Source organism: Aptenodytes patagonicus, chromosome 2 (genome assembly GCF_965638725.1).
Source record: "Aptenodytes patagonicus chromosome 2, bAptPat1.pri.cur, whole genome shotgun sequence".
Classification (NCBI taxonomy): Eukaryota; Metazoa; Chordata; class Aves; order Sphenisciformes; family Spheniscidae; genus Aptenodytes; species Aptenodytes patagonicus.
Window position 1 is genome coordinate 17,883,271 of NC_134950.1, and position 21,218 is coordinate 17,904,488.

Consider the following 21,218-nt stretch of genomic DNA (forward strand, 5'->3'; position numbering starts at 1 on the left):
ATGTTTCTTCCTTGTGATAATGACTGTGGAGGGAATCTGGGAAACAAGCCTATTAATATCCTATCTAAGGTTTTTACCTATTTTTGCCCGAGCACATTCCCAAAGACTGTAGGACAAATTATACTAACTATTCTAAGTTAATAGCTTTGTAGCTCTACAGTGTACTTGCACTAAGAAATCGTCACTGTTTTATTATCCTGATGATGATACTGAAGATAATGTCACACAACTACATGAATAAATTACATATCATGTAGTAGCAATACTATGGAGTTTTTTCTCTCTTTTTCTTAAACTGCCTCCTTAAAGTAGCACTTTAACAGAGAACATAGAAGCAAAATTTCCCACAGATTTTAGACAAATCAAAACAAAATGATTATTTATTTATGAGAAAGAAAAAATAAATATATCATTTCATGAATCCTAGTGCTTTTAATGGCATGCTGGGTTCTTCCCCTTTCTTACATTTTATTCATTGAGAATACATTAATTTATTTTTTATCAGCCTCTTGAGAATTTCTGTATGACATTCATGGTTGGTTCTAGAATAGTTGCTCACCTTGTCTGTCAGACTGTTTCATAAATCCTTCAGTTCGAATTGATACTCTTAATAGAGCCTTGCAAAGTGCCGAACAAACTCTGAAAAATAAGAATTAGACTTTTAAAGACTGAGTATTTAAAAGCCAAAAATCCAGACTTCATAGCAATTTATCTATTTCCACTGTGGGACCAGAGAACCTGTCTTTTGCATTCTAGCGCTGTAATACAAAAATCAGTCTTAAAGCACTTTTTTATTTTTAAATGAAGTCTGTGTGTATTTAATATGAATTTGCAAAGTTAAAAAACAGTCATAGAATAGTTCAGGTTGGAAAGGACCTCTGGAGACCTTTAGTCCAACTTCCTGGTCACAAAAGTGTCAAACAGATCAGGCTGCTTAGGGCTTTGAATATCTCCAAGGTTAGAGATAAGACAACCCCTCTGGAAAAATTTTTCTGGTGTTTGACCACACTTGTAGTGAACCAGTTTTTTCTTTCATGCAGTTGAAGTTTTGCTTGTTGCAACTTCTGAATGCTTTGTGCTTTTGCTGCACACTTCCAAGAAGAGCTTTTGTCTTCTCTATGCCTTTTCTGCAAAGCTGCTTTCTAGCAAATTGTTTCTTGGGATTGATTTGTCCCAGATGCAGGATTTTGCATTTCTTTTTTTGAACTTCATCAAGTTTCTTTCAGGCCTTTTCTCCAGCCTACTGAGATCTCCCTAAATAGCATTGCTGGACTAGAGCATATCAACTGATCCTCCAGTGACTGTAAACTTGCCAAGAGTTTACCCGGTATCATTGTCCTCATCTTTAATGAAGGTGTTGAACAATATTGAAGTCAACATCCACCCCTGAGTGACACTGCTGATAATCAGCTGCCGCCTGGGTTTTGGATCACGGGCACTCTTTGAGCCTGGCAGACCAGCCTGTTTTCCAGCCATTTCATGCTCCACTTATCCAATCCATGTTTCACCAATTTGGCTACAGAGCCAAAAGAGCAAGAAGTAGGTTGAACGAACATCAAGCATGCAAGAAGGCTACTATACATGGCAAATAAGGAAAAGGTTATCAGTTTTGCATATATATCTCATATTATAAAGTTAATTTGCATAATTAGTGCTAAGCGATAAAAAACCCCAAACAGTTTGTATCAGGAATTCCAAATAGATCTGGGTGTCCCTTTAACTTATTTTTCAGCCATGTACAATTTTTTTACAGAATTATACACTCTAGTAAGAGCAATATAATGTACAGCTAATAACAAATTTTATAGCAACAACATTCTCTCTTGAGCACTTAAAGACTGATTACAATTTCTGTGTAAGTATCAGCCCCCATTCTTCTAGAATTGATTTCAGCATGTTTTAAATAAGGCACAGGAGTGTTACTCTTGTTTATAGCAAAACCCACTGAGGCGACGGGCTCCGGAGCAGAGGATCACGCCGGGGGACCCTTCCTGAAGCGGCAAAACCGCAGCAAAAACCTCAAAGGCAAAAGCGCAGTGGGTGAGAGGGTGCCCCAGCCCCCCCACCCCCCCGAGCCGGAGGAGGGAGCTCCTGACGAGCTGCAGCTCTGATTCAGCATGGGCGGAGACAGGAGGGACGGCAGCCAAACCCCCTCACATACAAGAGCAGCACCCAGGGAGTGCGAATAACACGGCAGGCAAACAGGACGTGGCACGTCAGAAGGGCATGGCACGGCAGTTCACGAGGGAGGTCATGCAGGGAAGGCGAGCGGGCAGGGCGCAGTCCCCCTCCTGGCTCTAGAGGCCAACTCCACTAGTAGTCGTCGCCCTCCCAGAAGAGGACCAGCTATGGTTTCCACTCGGCTGAAAGCTATCGCCAGAAGGAATGTGGTGACCCAGATGGAGCCCTCACGCAAGCATACAGCTGTCCAGGTCTCTGGCTGCAGGGAGTGCCTCAGCCTGTCACTTGTACCAGAGGATAGCAGAGACAACACCTGTGTGTGGTGTGACCAGGAGGATGATCTGCTCGGCCTGGTGGCAGAGCTGAAGGAGGAAGTGGAAAGGCTAAGGAGTATCAGGGAGTGTGAGAGGGAGATAGATTGGTGGAGCCACACCCTACCATCCCTGAGGCAAAGGCAGCAGATGGAGGCTCCACGAGAAGCAGAGGATCCCCTGCCCTCTTGCCACCAGGCAGAAGGAGGGGACCTAAGTGTTGGGGGGGGAATGGAAACAGGTCCCTGCTCGGGGTGCCAGGCAAACCCCCGCCCGGCCTCCCTCACCTTCCCGGTTGTCCTTACACAACAGACATGGGGCCCTGGAACTTGAGGGCCAGGCAAACGAGGATGTAGATGAAGGTCCATCCAGGGGGTTGCCTAGGGTGAGGCAGTCAGCCCCACGCAGTATGACTGCCTCTGCTAAGAAAAAAAGGAGGGTAATTGTTGTAGGCGATTCCCTTCTGAGGGGAACAGAGGGCCCAATATGCCGACCGGACCCACCCCACAGGGAAGTCTGCTGCCTCCCTGGGGCCCGGGTCAGAGACATTACTAGGAAACTCCCTGGTCTGGCACGGCCTTCCGACTACTACCTGCTGTTGTTTATAAAGGCTGGCAGTGATGAGGTTGCAGAGAGAAGTCCTGCAGTGATCAAAAGGGACTTCAGGGCACTGCGGCGACTGGTTGAAGGATCAGGAGCACAGGTAGTGTTTTCCTCAATCCCTACAGTGGCAGGGAAGAATACTGAAAGGAGCAGGAAAACACACCTGATCAACACGTGGCTCAGGGGCTGGTGCCATCGGAGGAATTTTGGCTTTTTTGATCATGGGGAGGTTTACACGGCACCGGGCCTGCTGGCGGCAGATGGAGTCCAGCTGTCTCACAGGGGGAAAAGGATCATTGCTCATGAATTGGTGGGGCTCATGGAGAGGGCTTTAAACTAGGTTTGAAGGGGGAAGGGGATAAAACCAGGCTCGCTAGAGATGAGCCTAGGGGTGGCATGCTAATGCTGGGGGCAAAGTCGATAGCCCAGCTCAAGTGCATCTACACCAATGCACGCAGCATGGGCGGCAAACAGGAGAAGCTGGAAGCCATTGTGCAGCAGGAGATATGACTTAGTCGCCATAACAGAAACATGGTGGGGTGACTCCCACGATTGGAGTGCTTCAATGGATGTCTATAGACTCTTCAGAAGGGACAGGCGAGGAAGGAGAGGCCGTGGGGTGGCTCTGTATGTTAGGGAGTGTTTTGATTGTCTAGAGCTCAACGATTGTGATGATGATAAGATTGAGTGTGTATGGGTAAGGATGAGGGGGAAGGCCAACGAGGCAGATATCCTGCTGGGAGTCTGTTATAGACCACCCAACCAGGATGAAGGGGCGGATGAAGCGTTCTACAAGCAGCTGGCAGAAATGTCTCAATCGCTAGCCCTTGTTCTCGTGGGGGACTTCAACTTCCTGGATGTCTCCTGGCAATACAACACGGCAGAGAGGAAGCAGTCTAGGAGGTTCCTGGAGTGTGTGGAAGACAACTTCCTGACACAGCTGGTAAGTGAGCCTACCAGGGGAGGTGCCTCGCTCGACCTGCTGTTTACAAACAGAGAAGGACTGGTGGGAGATGTGGTGGTCGGAGGCCGTCTTGGGCTTAGCAACCATGAAATGATAGAATTCTCGATTCTTGGTGAAGAAAGGAGGGGACCAGCAAAACCGCAAGCATGGGCTTCCGGAGGGCGGACTTTGGCCTGTTCATGACGCTGGTTGAGAGAGTCCCTTGGGAGACAGTCCTGAAGGGCAAAGGGGTCCAGGAAGGCTGGACAATCTTCAAGAAGGAAGTCTTAAAGGTGCAGGAGCAGGCTGTCCCCATATGCCGTCAGAAGAATGGGCGGGGAAGACGACCGGCCTGGCTGAACGGGGAGCTCTTGCTGGGACTCAGGAAAAAAAGGAGAGTTTACCGCTTGTGGAAGAAGGGGCAGGCGACTCAAGAAGAGTACAGGGATCTTGTTAGGTCATGCAGGGAGGAAATGAGAAAGGCAAAAGCCCAGCTAGAACGCAATCTGGCCGCTGTCGTTAGAGAAAACAAAAGAAGTTTTTACAAATATATTAATGACAAGAAGAGAGCCAAGGAGAATCTCCATCCTTTATTGGATGCGGGCAGGAACATTGTCACCGAGGATGAGGAAAAGGCTGAGGTACTCAGTGCCTTCTTTGCCTCAGTCTTTAACGGTCAGACCAGTTATCCTCAGGGTACTCAGCCCCCTGAGCTGGAAGACAGGGACGGTGGGCAGGATAAACCCCCCGTAATCCAAGAGGAAGCAGTCAATGACCTGCTACGCCACCTGGATGCTCACAAGTCTATGGGGCCGGATGGGATCCACCCGAGAGTGCTGAGGGAGCTGGTGGAGGTGCTCACCAAGCCACTCCATCATTTATCAGCAGTCCTGGTTAACAGGGGAGGTCCTGGATGACTGGAGGCTTGCCAATGTGACGCCCATCTACAAGAAGGGCTGGAAGGAGGATGCGGGGAACTACAGGCCTGTCAGCCTGACCTTGGTGCCGGGGAAGATTATGGAGCGGTTCATCTTGAGGGCGCTCACAAGGCATGAGTGAGACAACCAGGGGATCAGGCCCAGCCAGCACGGATTCATGAGAGGCAGGTCCTGCTTGACCAACCTGATCTCCTTCTATGACCAGGTGACCCGCCTAGTGGATGAGGGAAAGGCTGTGGATGTGGTCTACCTGGACTTCAGTAAGGCCTTTGACACTGTCTCCCACAGCTTTCTCCCAGAGAAGCTGGTGGCTCACGGCTTAGACAGGCATACTCTTTGCTGGGTAAAAAACTGGCTGGACAGCCGGGCCCAGAGAGTTGTGGTGAATGGAGTTCAATCCAGTTGGCGGCTGGTCACGAGTGGTGTTCCCTAGGGTTCAGTTTTGGGGCCGGTCTTGTTCAATATCTTTTATCAATGATCTGGATGAGGGGATCGAATGCACCCTCAGTAAGTTTGCAGACAACACCAAGTTGGGTGGGAGTGTTGATCTGCTCGAGGGTAGGAAGGCTCTGCAGAGGGACCTGGACAGGCTGGATCGATGGGCCGAGGCCAATTGTATGAGGTTCAACAAGGCCAAGTGCCGGATCCTGCACTTGGGCCACAACAACCCCATGCAGTGCTACAGGCCTGGGGAAGAGTGGCTGGAAAGCTGCCTGGCGGAAAAGGACCTGGGGGTGTTGGTCGACAGCTGGCTGAATATGAGCCGGCATTGTGCCCAGGCGGCCAAGAAGGCCAATGGCATCCTGGCCTGTATCAGAACTAGTGTGGCCAGCAGGAGTAGGGAAGTGATCATGCCCCTGTCCTCGGCACTGGTGAGGCCGCACCTCGAATACTGTGTTCAGTTTTGGGCCCCTCACTACAAGAAGGACATCGAGGTGCTGGAGCGTGTCCAGAGAAGGGCAACGAGGCTGGTGAGGGGTCTGGAGAACAAGTCTTGTGAGGAGCGGCTGAGGGAACTGGGGTTGTTTAGCCTGCAGAAAAGGAGGCTGAGGGGAGACCTCATCGCTCTCTACAACTCCCTGAAAGGAGGTTGTAGTGAGGTGGGTGTCGGTCTCTTCTCCCAAGTAACTAGTGATAGGACGAGAGGAAATGGCCTCAAGTTGCGCCAGGGGAGGTTTAGATTGGATGTAAGAAAAAATGTCTTTCCTGAAAGAGTGGTTAAACATTGGAAGAGGCTGCCCAGGGAAGTGGTTGAGTCCCCATCCCTGGAGGTATTTAAAAGACGTGTGGATGAGGCGCTTAGGGACATGGTTTAGTGGACATGGTGGTGTTGGGTCGACGGTTGGACTCGATGATCTTAGGGGTCTTTTCCAATCTTAATGATTCTATGATTCTAAGAGTCGAGGCAGGTAGTATATAAGTGGCAGAACACAGTTTCTCTCCAATATGGAGTGCTCTGACTGGCCAGCACTAATCAAAAGATACAGTGTGTTCTGTGTCCTCAGCAGGGGGGAATGCAGATTCATATATGACTGATTTTACTAGTTGCTTCAGTGTAAGTTTACCTTAAGGATTTCTTTTTTGCTTCTGACCTGCATTAATGTCAAGAACCTTTTCATATTTGATGAAATTTCACTCCTGTGTGGTCTAGCTCTAGTATCTTATTCTCTTGCATGCAGCATTTGCAGGATCTGCTAGTATAGTGCAGTGAAATTTAGTAATTCCATATTTTAGTAATATTTTTTTCTAAATTAATAACCAGAAGCTTATTTAAAGATATAAACAGGAGTGCTGCTAATTGTGTCTAAAGCAGAAATTTTAAAAACTTGCATGATTGTATTAAAAAAAATCACTATCTTTCATTTATTATGCAGTGGTTAATATTTTAAATAAATATTTATTTAATCTTTGAGGAATAAGGAGGAAAAATTTCCCTATCTTCTGGTCATAGTTCATTTTTTGTGGGTCTTTTGGGTGTTTTTTTCCCCTGTACTCAGGACTTCTTATGTGGAAAAATAACCCCAGAAAAAGCCCCATAACTTTAGAGCGCTTATTCTTTTATTTTGTATTAAGTATGTCTTGGAAAGCAAGATACTTGGGTTTTTTAGGGTAATAACCTCTTTAGACCAAGATTTCTTCTTCAAAAACATAGTAAATATATAAACTACGCACATTTCAGATTAATACATTGCTGTCTGCTGATATTAGCTCCCCAGAAAGAGGGCATCTGAATTAAATCTTAGTACTGCCACTTTATGTTTATGTTACACAGATTGCTGAGCTCAGTGGGACTAGTTCCACCGGCAACTCTGACATTTGTTATTCATTTGTTAGACATATAACATATTGCAGTTCTATAATGTTAAGTAGGAAATAATATTTACTTAAATAAACATTGATGTGCTTGCTTTTCACATAAGCTTACATATTTTGGTGCATAATATATTAAATAATATGTTCATCATAAGATGTTAAATCTGGGGAAAATATAAATCTCATACTTCTCTTGTAGTCATTGTGATTGTGCATGCGTTCTTAGTAACAATCTGTACTTACGCATTATGTGTAGCTCTCAGACTAAGTCCACATGAATTTTTTGTGTAGGTGATTTTTTAAATTTTATTACAAAAGCCTAGCATGGTAGATGTGTCATGTGTAAGGGTATAGATATAAGTGATCAATGAAATACACCTCCAGATTCGCTACTAAATGCTACACCATACATACGTTTAAGAACTATAGAATTGTGGAGAACTGAAGATGTGTACAAGCATAGCTTATCAGACAACCTGAGTTCTTAATCTGTTCTTTCCATTTTTCATATTAAAAATTCCTCTAAGTTAGAAGTGCTGAGTGTCCAGGGTACTAGGAAATCTCCTACTTTCCTTTTTACTTATTGCAATGCTCCACAGAATTTTTTCCAAAAAAAGGTTAAAAGAAAAATTAGACGCTCTCCATAATTAAAGCAGGTGGCAAAAAATAATAGTATAAAAGCAGCAGATTGTTGGATGATTTCTCAGAATTTTAAAAGTGAGTAGGAAAATTTTGGATTTGTAGAGCTTCCTGATTAGAAAAAAGTAAGGGGGTAAAAATGATTGAAAAGTTGACTTTTTTAAAAATTTATTTTATTTTTTCCCTTCTCTGCTAGGTTCTGTAGCTACCGCCTGCCGTGATCCTGGTGTCCCCATGAATGGAACTAGAAATGGGGATGGAAGAGAACCTGGGGACACTGTCATTTTTCAGTGTGACCCTGGCTATGAACTGCAAGGAGATGAGAGGATAACTTGCATTCAGGTAGAAAATCGGTACTTCTGGCAGCCCAACCCACCAGTCTGTATAGGTATGCAGAAAAAATCAAATAATGCTTTCCTAAATTTTGAAATTCTTGTGTAATGAATCACACTGCTCTAGAAACTTTCTTCGAAGAACAAATGCATACAAGTACTGCACATACGACAAATTATTCCGTATAAAGCTCCAGTGGACATTACCAAAATCTTTCCTCTGTAGTTGTTAGTATAACAGTTCTCATCCTTTCCGTCTCAAGGCCATATCATTTATAATCTGATGATCTGTGACAGAGAAAGCAAGAAAGTCAGTGTCAATGACACTATTAGCTTTGCCTTAAAACTTGAAAAATGGTGATAAGTGTGGAGGATTTGGTTAAAGTTCATATGCCCGTATGTACAAAATATCAGGCAGATGACCTAGTAAATTTATAGATCAGGTAAAATTATGCAAGGGCTAAAGTAGGATGCAACTGAAAAGGATGAGAAGATGGTAGCCTAATTTCTCTGGCAATCTTCATTATTTTAGAAAGAACAAAATTTTCTTTAGTAAACATTATAATGTACCATGTATTTCTGGAAATATTGTCTCAGTCTCTAATGCTATTTTGATTAACATAGCTCGTATGAAATGGATTTTGAAAGCATTTAACTTGGTTAACTGAATTATGATGAAAATAAGAAATTACAAAAGTCTGTCATAGATAGTAGCCTTCCAGTAATCTTTTCTGAGGCAATCCTAATCATTATTATTATTGATCTAGAAAATATGTAAACTACCACTTCTAAAACCTGATGTAGAGGTAGAGTGTTAAACAATCATGGGGTTATCCATCTGGCTAGTTTGGTAAATAATGTAATGATGCTTATTTCCAGTATGTTCTTTAATGCAGTCAAATGTGATATTATGATGTAGAATGATAAAAGATTTTGTCTCAGAGGACAGCAGCTGCTGACCTGAAAGTCCCTGAGGATTGTGATAGGTAAACTGTTAAACAGGATTTGCAAGTTTGATGGTGCAGAAAAGAAGGAAAATGGGCCACTCCAAGGAAATGCAAGTGGAAGAATATTGGATAGGCCAGTTGCAGTGGTATTACCCTGAGTTGCATCATTATGAGATACTGTGCTTACTGTCCTGTCCAAAGCAGAACTGCCTGAAAGGAGTGTCTGAAAGGAAGGGGGTAAAACAAGGGCACCTAAAGTAATCAGACAAGAGCTCTTGGGCCCAGAGTGGTGTAGAGTGGGCACTGCAACTGTGAGAACATCAGCTCCACAAGGGCATTCTTCCTGCTTTGCTATCCCTGGTAGTCTGGTGTTGGGCAAACATTGCAGGGAAGAACTAGCCAGAGACAGCAACTGCTAGGAGCACTTGTATAGCTTTCAGATACACTCTTGCCTTTAATAAACTTAACTTGACCTTAGCTGTTGCAAAATAAAATCTGCATCCTATTTGCGTATGCATGCCTACACACATCCCACCCCACCCCCCGCATGTCTGTAGACAGGTGTTTGCAAACATATTACAGTACTGACCTGGTGTCTATGGCTATTCTACTTACCATGTCAAAGTGTTATTATGGTGGATTGACCTTGGCTGGATGCCAGGTGCCCACCAAAGCTGCTCTATCCCTCCCCCTCCTCAGCTGGACAGAGTAGAGAAAATATAACAAAAGGGCTTGTTGTCGAGATAAGGACAGGGAGATCACTCAGCAATTACCGTCACGGGCAAAACAGGCTCAACTTGGGGAAATCAGTTTAATTTATTACCAATCAAATCAGAGTAGGGTAGAGAGAAATAAAAACTAAATCTTAAAACACCTTCCCCCCACCCCTCCCTTCTTCCCGGGCTTAGCTTCACTCCTGAGTTCTCTACCTCCTCCTCCCAAGTGGCGCAGGGGGACAGGGAATGGGGGTTGCAATCAGTTCATCACACATTGTTCCTGCCCCTCCTTCCTCCTCAGGGGGAGGACTCCTCACACTCTTCCTCTGCTCCAGCATAGGGTCCCTCCCACGGGATCCACGAACTCCAGTGTGAGTCCTTCCCACAGGTTGCAGTTCTTCACAAGCTGCTCCAGCATGGGTCCCTTCCACAGGGTGCAGTCCTTCAGGAACAGACTGCTCCAAGCGTGGGTCCCTCATGGGATCACAAGTCCTGCCAGCAAACCTGCTCCAGCGTGGGCTCCTTTCTCCATGGGTCCACAGGTTCTGCCAGGAGCCTGCTCCAGCGTGGGCTTCCCACAGGGTCACAGCCTCCTTTGGGTGCATCCACCTGCTCTAGCGTGGGGTCCTCCACAGGCTGCAGGTGGATATCTGCTCCACCGTTAACCTTCATGGGCTGCAAGGAGACAACCTGCCTCACCATGGTCTTCACCACAGGTTGCAGGGGAATCTCTGCTCTGGTGCCTGGAGCACCTCTTCCCTCTCCTTCTTCACTGACCTTGGTGTCTGCAGAGTTGTTTCTCTCACATATTCTCACTCCTCTCTTTGGCTGCAGTTGTGCAGGTTTTTTTGCCCCTTCTTAAATATGTTATCACAGAGGCACTACCACTGTCGCTGGTGGGTTCAGCCTTGGCCAGTGGTGGGTCTGTCTTGGAGCCTGCTGGCATTGGCTCTGTTGGACATAGGGGAAGCTTCTGGCAGCTTCTCACAGAAGCCACCCCTGTAGCCCCTCCACTATCAAAACTTTGCCACACAAACACAATACAGTTATTTTCTCTGTTCTTACTCTCCTTACTATGCCTTGCTGTGTAGTGTGAGTGTATGGGCTAGAGGACAAGAGTTGTCTACACTATTTGCTGGAAGACTGCAGAAAAGAAATATTTTGTTGCTCATCTCTTATTATTCTTGTATGTCTAAATATGCATTTGATAATAATGATAATTGAACATTTGTAGGTGTTGAAGGGAAAACGTAAAAGGAAAGATACAGCTCTGAATAATGATACTGAATATCATAATGAGTATGATAATGAATATCATACTGGCCTTATTTGATATTGCTGGTTTAAAATATTTTTTCAACTGAAAAATAATTACCCTTTTATAAAGCAGTGCTAGCAGTTTTAATCATTATCAATACTGAGTTGATGATATTATTAAATAGATTAAATGTAGGTGCTCACCTGTCATTCTGTCCTTAGTACATGTGTAAATATGCATGCGCTTGTTTTCTTAACTGCATGCATCCATTTACCTAATACTTGTAATTTCCATGCTTTATTCACAAACACCTACTGTACATAGAGTAGCAAGAATGCTTGTTATGATGGTTTATTGGCAAAATATCAGGCATGAAGTTATTATATATTGATTTCCTATAAAGATACATTTTTGGGGAATATGAGCTGCTAATAGACTAAAGTAGGGTATGCAAACCTTGGCTTGGAGCCTAAAGATTTCAAAATTGTCTATTGTAGTTCGATACACTCTGAAGTTCATAATTTTTTTTCCAAACTTGTAATATATTCACTTATGTTGTTTCCATGCCTGTAAATCAAAACTGTACAAGGCTTACTCTACACATAACTTCAACATCATCATGGTTTATCAAAGTCTTGGAAAAAATAAACATAATTTTGATGGAAGAAGAAGAGGCAGGGATAATTCCTGGGGTGTAATGTTGTAGCATGTTCTAGATTTATTTTATTAGTTCTTTACACTCCAAAGTGTCTTCTTGAACCTCCTAATTATTAATCCTCAAAACTAGGTAAATGTACTTGTTAATTGTTCTTACCTGTGTGACTGCCTTGGTTGTTTAGATTCCTTCAGTCTTGCCTGTAACACAATTTTAAGAACATCTTCATTTCAAAGGTAATAGCAATGGGAAAATTACAAAGAGCCTAATATTGATTCAACTATTTGAATGAATGATGAAATTCAGAGATTCTTCTGTACTGAAGATACTCTGACAAACTATAAATTTGAGAATACGTCTCAGCCAAAAGACAGTCCTTTGGCTTATGCCTGTGATGTCTAAAATAGCTAGGTGTTTTCCATTCCAAAGACTTCCCAGATCCAATCTTGTTTAGATACCAGAATCTTAAATTATTGTATTTGCTTAGGTTGCTAAGGGATAACATTAAAAATACTGGCATGCAAAATGTCATTTTAGGATTCAGGTTTACTATACATTTAGGTGAAGTAAGGACTGTCTCCCAGAAGTTTCAGACTTTCTTCAGAAATTCATAGGTCAATTTTTTTTATTTTAATTGCAGCTTGGTTTTGTTTGTTTCCATTGTTTTGTTTTAAGCAAGGTCTTGGTTTCCGTTTTTATATGTATGGAAAAGTTTTTTGTAAATAGTGAATTCTAATGGTGCTTTCCTCAAAATGGGATCTATATGACACTAATGCAAACGAAAATTTCAGCAGTTATTTCATATTTAATAACGATTATTTAAATATATCTTCAGACTAGATATAAGGAAGAAATTTTTTACAATGAAGGTGGTGAAACACGGGAACAGGTTGCCCAGAGAGGTTGTAGATGGCCCATCCCTGGGAACATTCAAGGTCAAGTTGGACGGGGCTCTGAGCAACCTGATCTAGTTGAAGATGTCCCTGCCCACGGCAGGGGGGTTGGACTAGATGACCTTTAAAGGTCCCTTCCAACCCAAACCATTCTATGATTCTATATTTAATATCTCTCATTTTAAGAAAATAACTAATGAAACCATAAATTCTGTTTCTTTTGTTAAGATGTAATTCAGTGAATAAATAAATAAATAAAAGCCAGAAAGTTCTGGAATAGTACTTTTTTTACCTTTCAGAAAAATTAAATAGGTTTTAGATAAAACACAACTCAGTCTGTACTTCCTCTCATAGAAACAACAGATGCTAAGATCATCAGACAGTCTGGCACAGTGCTTGCTTACCATTGTGTCTACACAGAGGTTTATAAAGAGAGACTGACATAACCTACATCTAGTTTTCACTGTGTAACACATTAAAAATACATTTTTCATAGTGTATTAACATTTGCTTTTCTTTCTAGATGGGCTATTATATTTGTTCATTCTTAGGTCTTGTGTCTAATACTATAAAAGATAGATGTCCTTTAAACTTTGTTTTCAGAGTTGGTCTGCTCTCAGTTAAAAATAAAGTTATGACAATAATAACGTTGCACACATTAAATTCAGAAAATTATGGATTCTGAAACACACAAGAACTTAATTCAAGCACACAGAGAAAGAAAGGCTTTAAACAACTTCAGAGAATATAGTAAACTGGAAAAAACAACATAGTCTAATAACATTTTTCGTTAGATGATGTTGAATTTCCCAACTTGCTATCTAATGACTTAAAAAATAAAATAATCTGGAACTGCTGTATCTGAAGAAAATTATACCAGGGAGATATTTTACACAGTTGAAGATTAATGGGGTTTTTTACTGCTGTTAATGGTATAGCTTGAAATAAAATACATTTTGACTGTCTAACTTCATGTACTTTCCATTTATTCCCCGAAGAGCCTTTTTGAATATGAACTAAACCTTGGGAAGGACTAAATGAAAGAACCAGTCTCACTGTAAACAGAAAAAGTAAATGCTAATGTGTGTAAATAAAAGAGTAAGTAGATAAGAAAGAAGCTACTAATATGCAAATATTCTATCAATGAACTTAACAGAGAACTAAACTAAATCAAGACCACATCAGGAAAGTATCATGAATGCAGACATTGGCAGAAAGTAGTCTGGAACAAGGATATAACAGTTTGAGTTAACACCTTCGTATCATCATATGTAAGTTCAGGGTGCCTCAGAAAATATCATCAGACTGATACAGTTTAGGGGTCATTTCAGTGAAGCTTGGTTACAGTGAATAACCTTAATGTCCTCTTTGGTACTCTTCACATTTCCATTCTTGAGATACATAGATAGCGCAGTCTGAACCATTAAAGTACTTCAAGAGCACCAGTGTACAGGGTTATACTGAAGAATGCTCATTCCAGGTGATAAGCAACCTTTACATTCCATATAACCTCACAGTTCAAGACTCTTTTGCACAAACTTCAGCAAGATAGAAGGTTACAGTGACCTGTTTTACAGTTAAAGGAAGCATATTATTCTGTAAAAATTTAATCTTATTTCGTTTCAGAATTGTAACAAAAGAACATTAAATAAAAGGTGCTTCTGATTAGAAACAATACCAATTTTAATTTTGTGAAGACAGAGAAATTGCCATTATTATCCTTATTGTAAAACTAAGTAAGTGTTTTGTACTACATGAAACTTCTCCAGCCTGTTCCTTTGTAGCTAATGGGACTTTCTCTAGCAACTGAAAACCTCTGAGAAAATGCTGTCATAATAAAATTTGTATTTTGTAATTGTTAAGAGAAGCAAAAAAATTGTGCTAGGTCTGGAAAAATTATTACATGCATTTGCTAGTACTATTGATTTATAATATTTATGTGTTCCTAGAACAAGGTGGTGTTTCAGCTTCTAACTGCTGTTACACAAAATGGTGATTTTGGAATTCATTACCACTTATAGTACCAAAATATAATGGAAGAGTCTAATTTTATTTTTGTTTTCGAGGTAATTTAGCTATCCATTGCTCCCTTTTAATATAAGAAAAATATGTAAAATGTATAAAGACTATACGCATATGTATTGTAACTGTGGATACATTAATCTACTTAAGTTTTCTACTTGCACTACTTGAATTCTTAAATTACTTGTGATTTATTTCTCATGACATTAGAAAATACTGTGTACATTTCCCACTCAGTTGATATATATATGTACATATCATCTTGATCTGTACAGATCATCTTGAGTGCCATCACATGGCACGTACAGGACAACCAGCTGATCAGGCCCAGTCAGCATGAGTTTATGAAAGGAAGATCCTGCTTGACTAACCTGATCTCCTTCTATGACCAGATGACCCGCTTACTGGATGAGAGAAAGGCTGTGAATGTTGTTTACCTGGCTTCAATAAAGCCTTTGACACCGTTTCCCACAGCATTCTGCTAGAGAAGCTGGCGGCTCACGGCTTAGACAGGTGTACTCTGCGCTGGGTCAAAAACTGGCTGGATGGCCGGGCCCAGAGAGTTCTGGTGAAGGGAGTTTAATCCAGTTGGCGGCCGGTCACAAGTGATGTTGCCCAGGGCTCAGTTTTGGGGCCAGTTCTGTTTAATATCTTTATCAATGATCTGGACAAGGGGATTGAGTGCACCCTCAGTAAGTTTGCAGACGACACCAAGTTGGGCGGGAGTGTTGATCTGCTTGAGGGTAGGAAGGCTCTGCAGAGGGACCTGGACAGGCTGGATCGATGAGCCGAGGCCAATTGTATGAGGTTCAACAAGGCCAAGTGCCGGGTCCTGCACTTGGGCCACAACAACCCCATGCAGCGCTACAGGCTTGGGGAAGAGTGGCTGGAAAGCTGCCTGGAGGAAAAGGACCTGGGGATGTTGGTTGACAGCTGGCTGAACATGAGCCGGCATTGTGCCCAGGCGGCCAAGAAGGCCAATGGCATCCTGGCCTGTATCAGAACTAGTGTGGCCAGCAGGAGTAGGGAAGTGATCGTGCCCCTGTACTCGGCACTGGTGAGGCTGCACCTCGAATACTGTTTTCAGTTTTGGGCCCCTCACTACAAGAAGGACGTTGAGGTGCTGGAGTGTGTGCAGAGAAGGGCAACGAGGCTGGTGAGGGGTCTGGAGAACAAGTCTTGTGAGGAGCGGCTGAGGGAACTGGGGTTGTTTAGCCTGGAGAAAAGGAGGCTGAGGGGAGACCTCATCGCTCCCTACAGCTCCCTGAAAGGAGGTTGTAGTGAGGTGGGTGTCAGTCCCTTTCCCAGGTAACAAGTGATAGGACGAGAAGAAATGGCCTCAAGTTGCTCCAGGGGAGGTTTAGATTGGACATGAGGAAAAAATTTCTTCACCAAAAGGATTGTCAAGCGTTGGAGCAGGCTTCCCAGGGAAGTGGTTGAGGCACTGTCCCTGAGGGTATTTAAAAGACGTGTAGATGTGGTGCTTAGGGACATGGTTTAGTGTTGTACTTGGCAGTGTTAGGTTAACGGTTGGACTCGATGATCTTAGAGGTCTTTTCCAACCTAAATGATTCTATGATTTTATAAGTGATTTAAGTAACCTTTGAGCTGACAGAATCTCTGTTACAGAAGACCTGAGTGATCAACTCCTTTCCCTGGTACTGCAGATGATCACTTTGTGGAATTCAATTTTGCAAAATTATAAGTCTTTATAAATCTTATCTAGAATCTTTTGAATAAAATTTTAGTTCTTTCAAAAAAGATCTTCAGAAAACATGCTTATTCTCTTGTTCTTATATGAAGTCTCAATTAAAGAATGCTGAGTACAGACTTCATGAGGGTAGTTATACTTTCATCCTTTTTAAGTACTTACATTTCTGGACCACAAACACACAACATTTAAGAACCTCAAAATCACACAGAGAAATGTGTTTGTTCTATTCTGTGTGTGCTTGGAAGATACTTTATTTATCTCTGAGTTTGAAAACTGCATTTACTAGAATGTTTTTGTTGAATTTAATTTATATTATATCAGTCTTGATCCAAATTACTAGTCAGTGCTGTCTGGTAAAAATGCATTATCAGTGTAAGCAGATCATATTTCATAACCTAAGAAGCTTCTTTTAGAATGCCTTTAACAAGAAGTAGGAAGTGGAAGGCTTATCCAGTCAAGTATTTTTTTATGTCTGCAGCCAGAGCATTTTTCAAGTTCACAGTATTTTCAGAAAAGCCTTGACTTAATGTTATGGAAGCAAATAAAAGGACACAGTGCTCAAAACCAAGTTTTTCACTTAGTAGTATTAGTATTTGTCTAAGGAGATATGTGAATACATTTTTTGTTTCTATTAAAGCTTTGTAAATACTTCACTTGTTTCTTTAACTTTTGGAGGACATTAAATGTCAGTGAACAGATTCCTGGTACTTGCTTCTTTTTCTCTTACCTTCTTTCCTCAATTCCAATTTATTTTTATTCACAGCTCCCTGTGGAGGAAACTTGACCGGCTCATCAGGTTTTATACTTTCACCAAACTTCCCTCATCCTTATCCCCACAGCAGAGATTGTGACTGGACTATCACTGTTAATAATGATTATGTTATATCATTAGCATTTATCAGGTAAACTGCTCCTTGCTCATAAGTTTTAAAGTCATGTTTGTAACTTTATTATTGGCAGTTGTTCAGAGCTTTGTAGGGTAACATATGTATACTTAATATAACTAAGTGATTAGTAATTTTTATCTTTGTTAGCAGTCACAACAAATACATTTGAGTATTCAGTACACATAGAGGTGGAGCTTGGGAGCTCATTGCTCCTGTTCAGTTAAAAGCACTCTCAGTTTACACCGACTAATGTGGAAGTAGATGGTGCTCAATTTACCAAGATTCTCTTCCTGAGAAGGCAGCATGGAGTAACTCACTGAATTGTCCCCAACCCAGGAAGATGGTCTTTAAAGATGAAGCCTGTTGATTCATCATATTTCGTATGAGACACTCACCTGCTGTTTAAGCGAAATTACAAAAGTAGTCTTTAAATTTAGTTTTATTAGTCAGTATCATTTCAGGATACTTCAACAGGATACTTCCTGTTGTTCTGGTTATTAAATGGAATTGGTTTAGCATTTTCCTTTCTCACAATGCAAGATCAAATTGAGCTTAATAGAATCCACAGAGGAACTTTTGCTGTCTGCATTGTATGTAACCCATAAAGAAAATTAATACACATATTATGTGTGAAAAATATGCATCCCAACTGGGACATATGATGGTATCACAGAAAAGTTAAAAATTGTACTTGTAATGTCCCATCAAATTAAAATCCTTCTTATGCTGGATGTTCTATAATAGTGGCTTTATTGTTCTGATCAGTGATAATGTGATTACTTGTTTCATGTTGTAGGTCATACAGTTGTCTATTCTCGGTGCTTAGTGATATAATATGTGTTTTGAAGAATTCCCTCCAAGCAAATTAATCACTCGATTATATTTACATAATTAACAATTTAACTATTTTGTTGGTGATTTCAGAATGCTGTAAGGTGCTAAGCAGCTTTATATTGTGCAGTAGCACTTTTTTTTTTTGTTTGGTGAAATATCATGAGCTCAAAATATTTAAGAATATTCTGCTCTTTATATTGTACATTTAGATATAAGAGATCCTTCATCTTAGAATAAAAACAGTATTTTACAGTGTGTCTCAGTATAGTATGTGAACTGCTTATAGATCCCAAATATTGCCAAGTTGTTCTTAAAATCTGGACAGTTGCTATGATTCTTGACAGAAGCTGACAAGCTTAGTCTTGGTCAAAGTAGATTGCATACTTACTGAGAGTTGCCTCACCTAACAACACACAGATTGGTCAAGAGTGAGAAAAAACCCCTTCCTGTATAAACCAAACTTTGGAAACTCCACTGAGTACTGTTAAATATGCTTTCAGGTGGGACTTACTCCAGCTAACCCTTTTAAACTCAGGACAAACTATGGCACTTTAAAAATCGAAGCTGTTGACATTTGACTTTTGCATTTCTTTTGTAAGGAAATATTTTCAAAATAATCTAAAAGTTAAAAAATACTTTCCCTGAAGGAGCTGTATCAGGTCTTCAATGCCTACATTTATTTTAGTCAGGAGCTAGTGTTAAGTAGAGAGAAATTAATTCTTTCATTCTTTTACTAACAATCTTTTTAAAAACTTTTTTTTTGTACAGGGACAATCTTATAAGTAAATTTGGTCAACTCTCTGCCCTTAACTAAAATTAAGTTCAAAATTAACTAATTAAGTTAATTAACTATAGTTACATAATTAACTAAATAAATTAAATTTAAAAAAAATTACTAAACTAAGTTCAAAAGAAAAGGTGAAGTTTCAATACTACACCTTTTCATTTAAACTTATTATAGGCAAAATGCTTCTTGCTCTTAGGGTTACTGGAAGGTCATCTCCTGGCTGTGTGAAAGTGTTCAGTCTGACTGGAAGCTGTGTACACTACGCTGTAGCTGACTGCATTATATCATAAATCATTTCTGCCAAGGTTTCCAGTAGATCTACGTTGTTTATTTCTCTAAAGCTTTAGAAATATTGTTATTAATTTTTTTCTATTTAAAAAGTTTACTTTTTTTCCCTGGCTAGCAGCAAAATACTGTTTCTAAGCAGAGAACTAATAAATACAGTATTTATGTTGTTTTCTAACAAAACACTTCTACAAACCATTATTCTGACAGTGGAGGGTTTTTTCCTTTTATTAAAACAGTGATAGTAAACTTTTATTTAAGCTAATAAGAGTGAAAATGTCAGGGAAAGCATATTCTATCTAATATTTCTCTTTTTTGTTCTACAGTTTCAGTATAGAACCAAATTATGATTTTCTTTATATCTATGATGGGCCAGACAGTAATAGCCCACTGATTGGGAGCTTTCAAGACAGCAAACTGCCAGAGAGGATAGAAAGCAGTTCAAATACCATGCATCTGGCTTTTCGGAGTGATGGATCTGTTAGTTTTACTGGATTCCACCTAGAGTACAAAGGTAAATAAAATTATTTTTCTTTTCTATTAAAAAAGTTCAATGCACGAGTGTAAATTTTAATCTGTTTTAAATTATCATAGTTTTCTGCCTGCTAATGTTTTGGTTTTGCCTAAAAGTATGATAATGTGTATTATCTATACATGCAAAATATAATGTTATAAGGGTACTATTTTAAGGTAAAGCTTCTAGTATGATTTCATTTCGCTGATATATGATAATGTTAAAGGCACGATTCCAATGAAAAAAAAAATCAGACAGCAGTTTACATGTTTCAAAAATAATGATGCAGTGACAAAGCTTAACAGCATATATACATGTTTTTTTCAGATTATAATTTATTTTTATTTTTCCTTTACATAGTAGGGCATGTTGGCATATGTGCATTTAAGATCCTGTAAGATGAAACAATGTGCTAGAATCTAGGAGACCAATATTGAAAATTAAAAAATATTTTGGCTAGACCTTTGTATGATAGGCCATGGTAGAGCTTTCTACCTGTCTCAGACAGATCTGTCTGAGATCAATAACACAGTAAGCAAGAAAATACAGGCTTGTAAAATTCATAATCAATGAGAGATTTCATAACTGCCTCTGTGTGGCTCAAGAAACAGAAATACTTGATATTAAGTGAATATGAAAATATCCAATAATCTGTAAAGACAACGAGAGGGAAAATATGGATGTTGCTGATTTAGAGGCAATATATCCTAACCTCCTTGGACTTCTTTTCTTCTCCATTTATTCTCAAAGCAATTAGTAAATGCAAAGGTATACAAGGGGAAGGCTGATGCATTTGTTACTTTGGCAAACGCACAAAGTCTCCTTTTACTTTCCTAAAGTCATTGGATTCTACAGATATAAAGGAAGTTGTCTCCACAGTATGAACTAGTCCTAAGAAGCTAAAAGCAGGTCTCAAACATGTTGATGGTGAGCCCAGATGTATGTACTGTTCCACATCACTTAAAAATATTTCTTCTTCCCTCTCAACTAAATTGAAGAATAATAAATGCAGATGGAACTGTTATAGAAAGCAGTTCAGGGATGCGGAACTTGAACAAGAAAGTGTATTGGTTTTTCAAAGGGCCCAATCTTTTTCTGTTGGGCTGTTGAATATGGTCTTGTCTCATGGAATTAAAGGGTTTCTCCCGTCTACTAATCCAAGTATGAAGGATACTCATTAGGGACACAGTCTCTTCTCATTCTTGATCTAGGTTTAAACAAAGAAGTGAACCACTGTACTTTGGAATCAAGGCAGAATACTGTTTCTAACATTACTGCTAGCCTGTGTGTACCACTACGATCTGTTATTTCTTTCTGTGCTTCCAGGAGCCATGATGCCAAATAAATGACGTAGATTTTCACCACATTTGTAAAGGAACTGTAGGCATTAAATTATGTGTTTGTGCGTGTATATGTAAGTGAGGGGAAGTTTGAGAAAGGAATCAA

The 21,218-nt window shown here is 40.6% G+C and overlaps 1 protein-coding gene across 1 annotated transcript in view; it reads left to right on the top strand.

The window, feature by feature from the left end:
• Positions 1-21,218, top strand: part of CSMD3 (CUB and Sushi multiple domains 3) — an 823,344-nt gene that overhangs the window by 555,621 nt on the left and 246,505 nt on the right. The window contains exons 28-30 of the mRNA XM_076329214.1: positions 8,125-8,316; positions 17,229-17,367; positions 19,585-19,772. Of these exons, the coding sequence (XP_076185329.1) occupies positions 8,125-8,316; positions 17,229-17,367; positions 19,585-19,772 (519 nt within the window). The remainder of the gene's footprint in view (positions 1-8,124; positions 8,317-17,228; positions 17,368-19,584; positions 19,773-21,218) is intronic.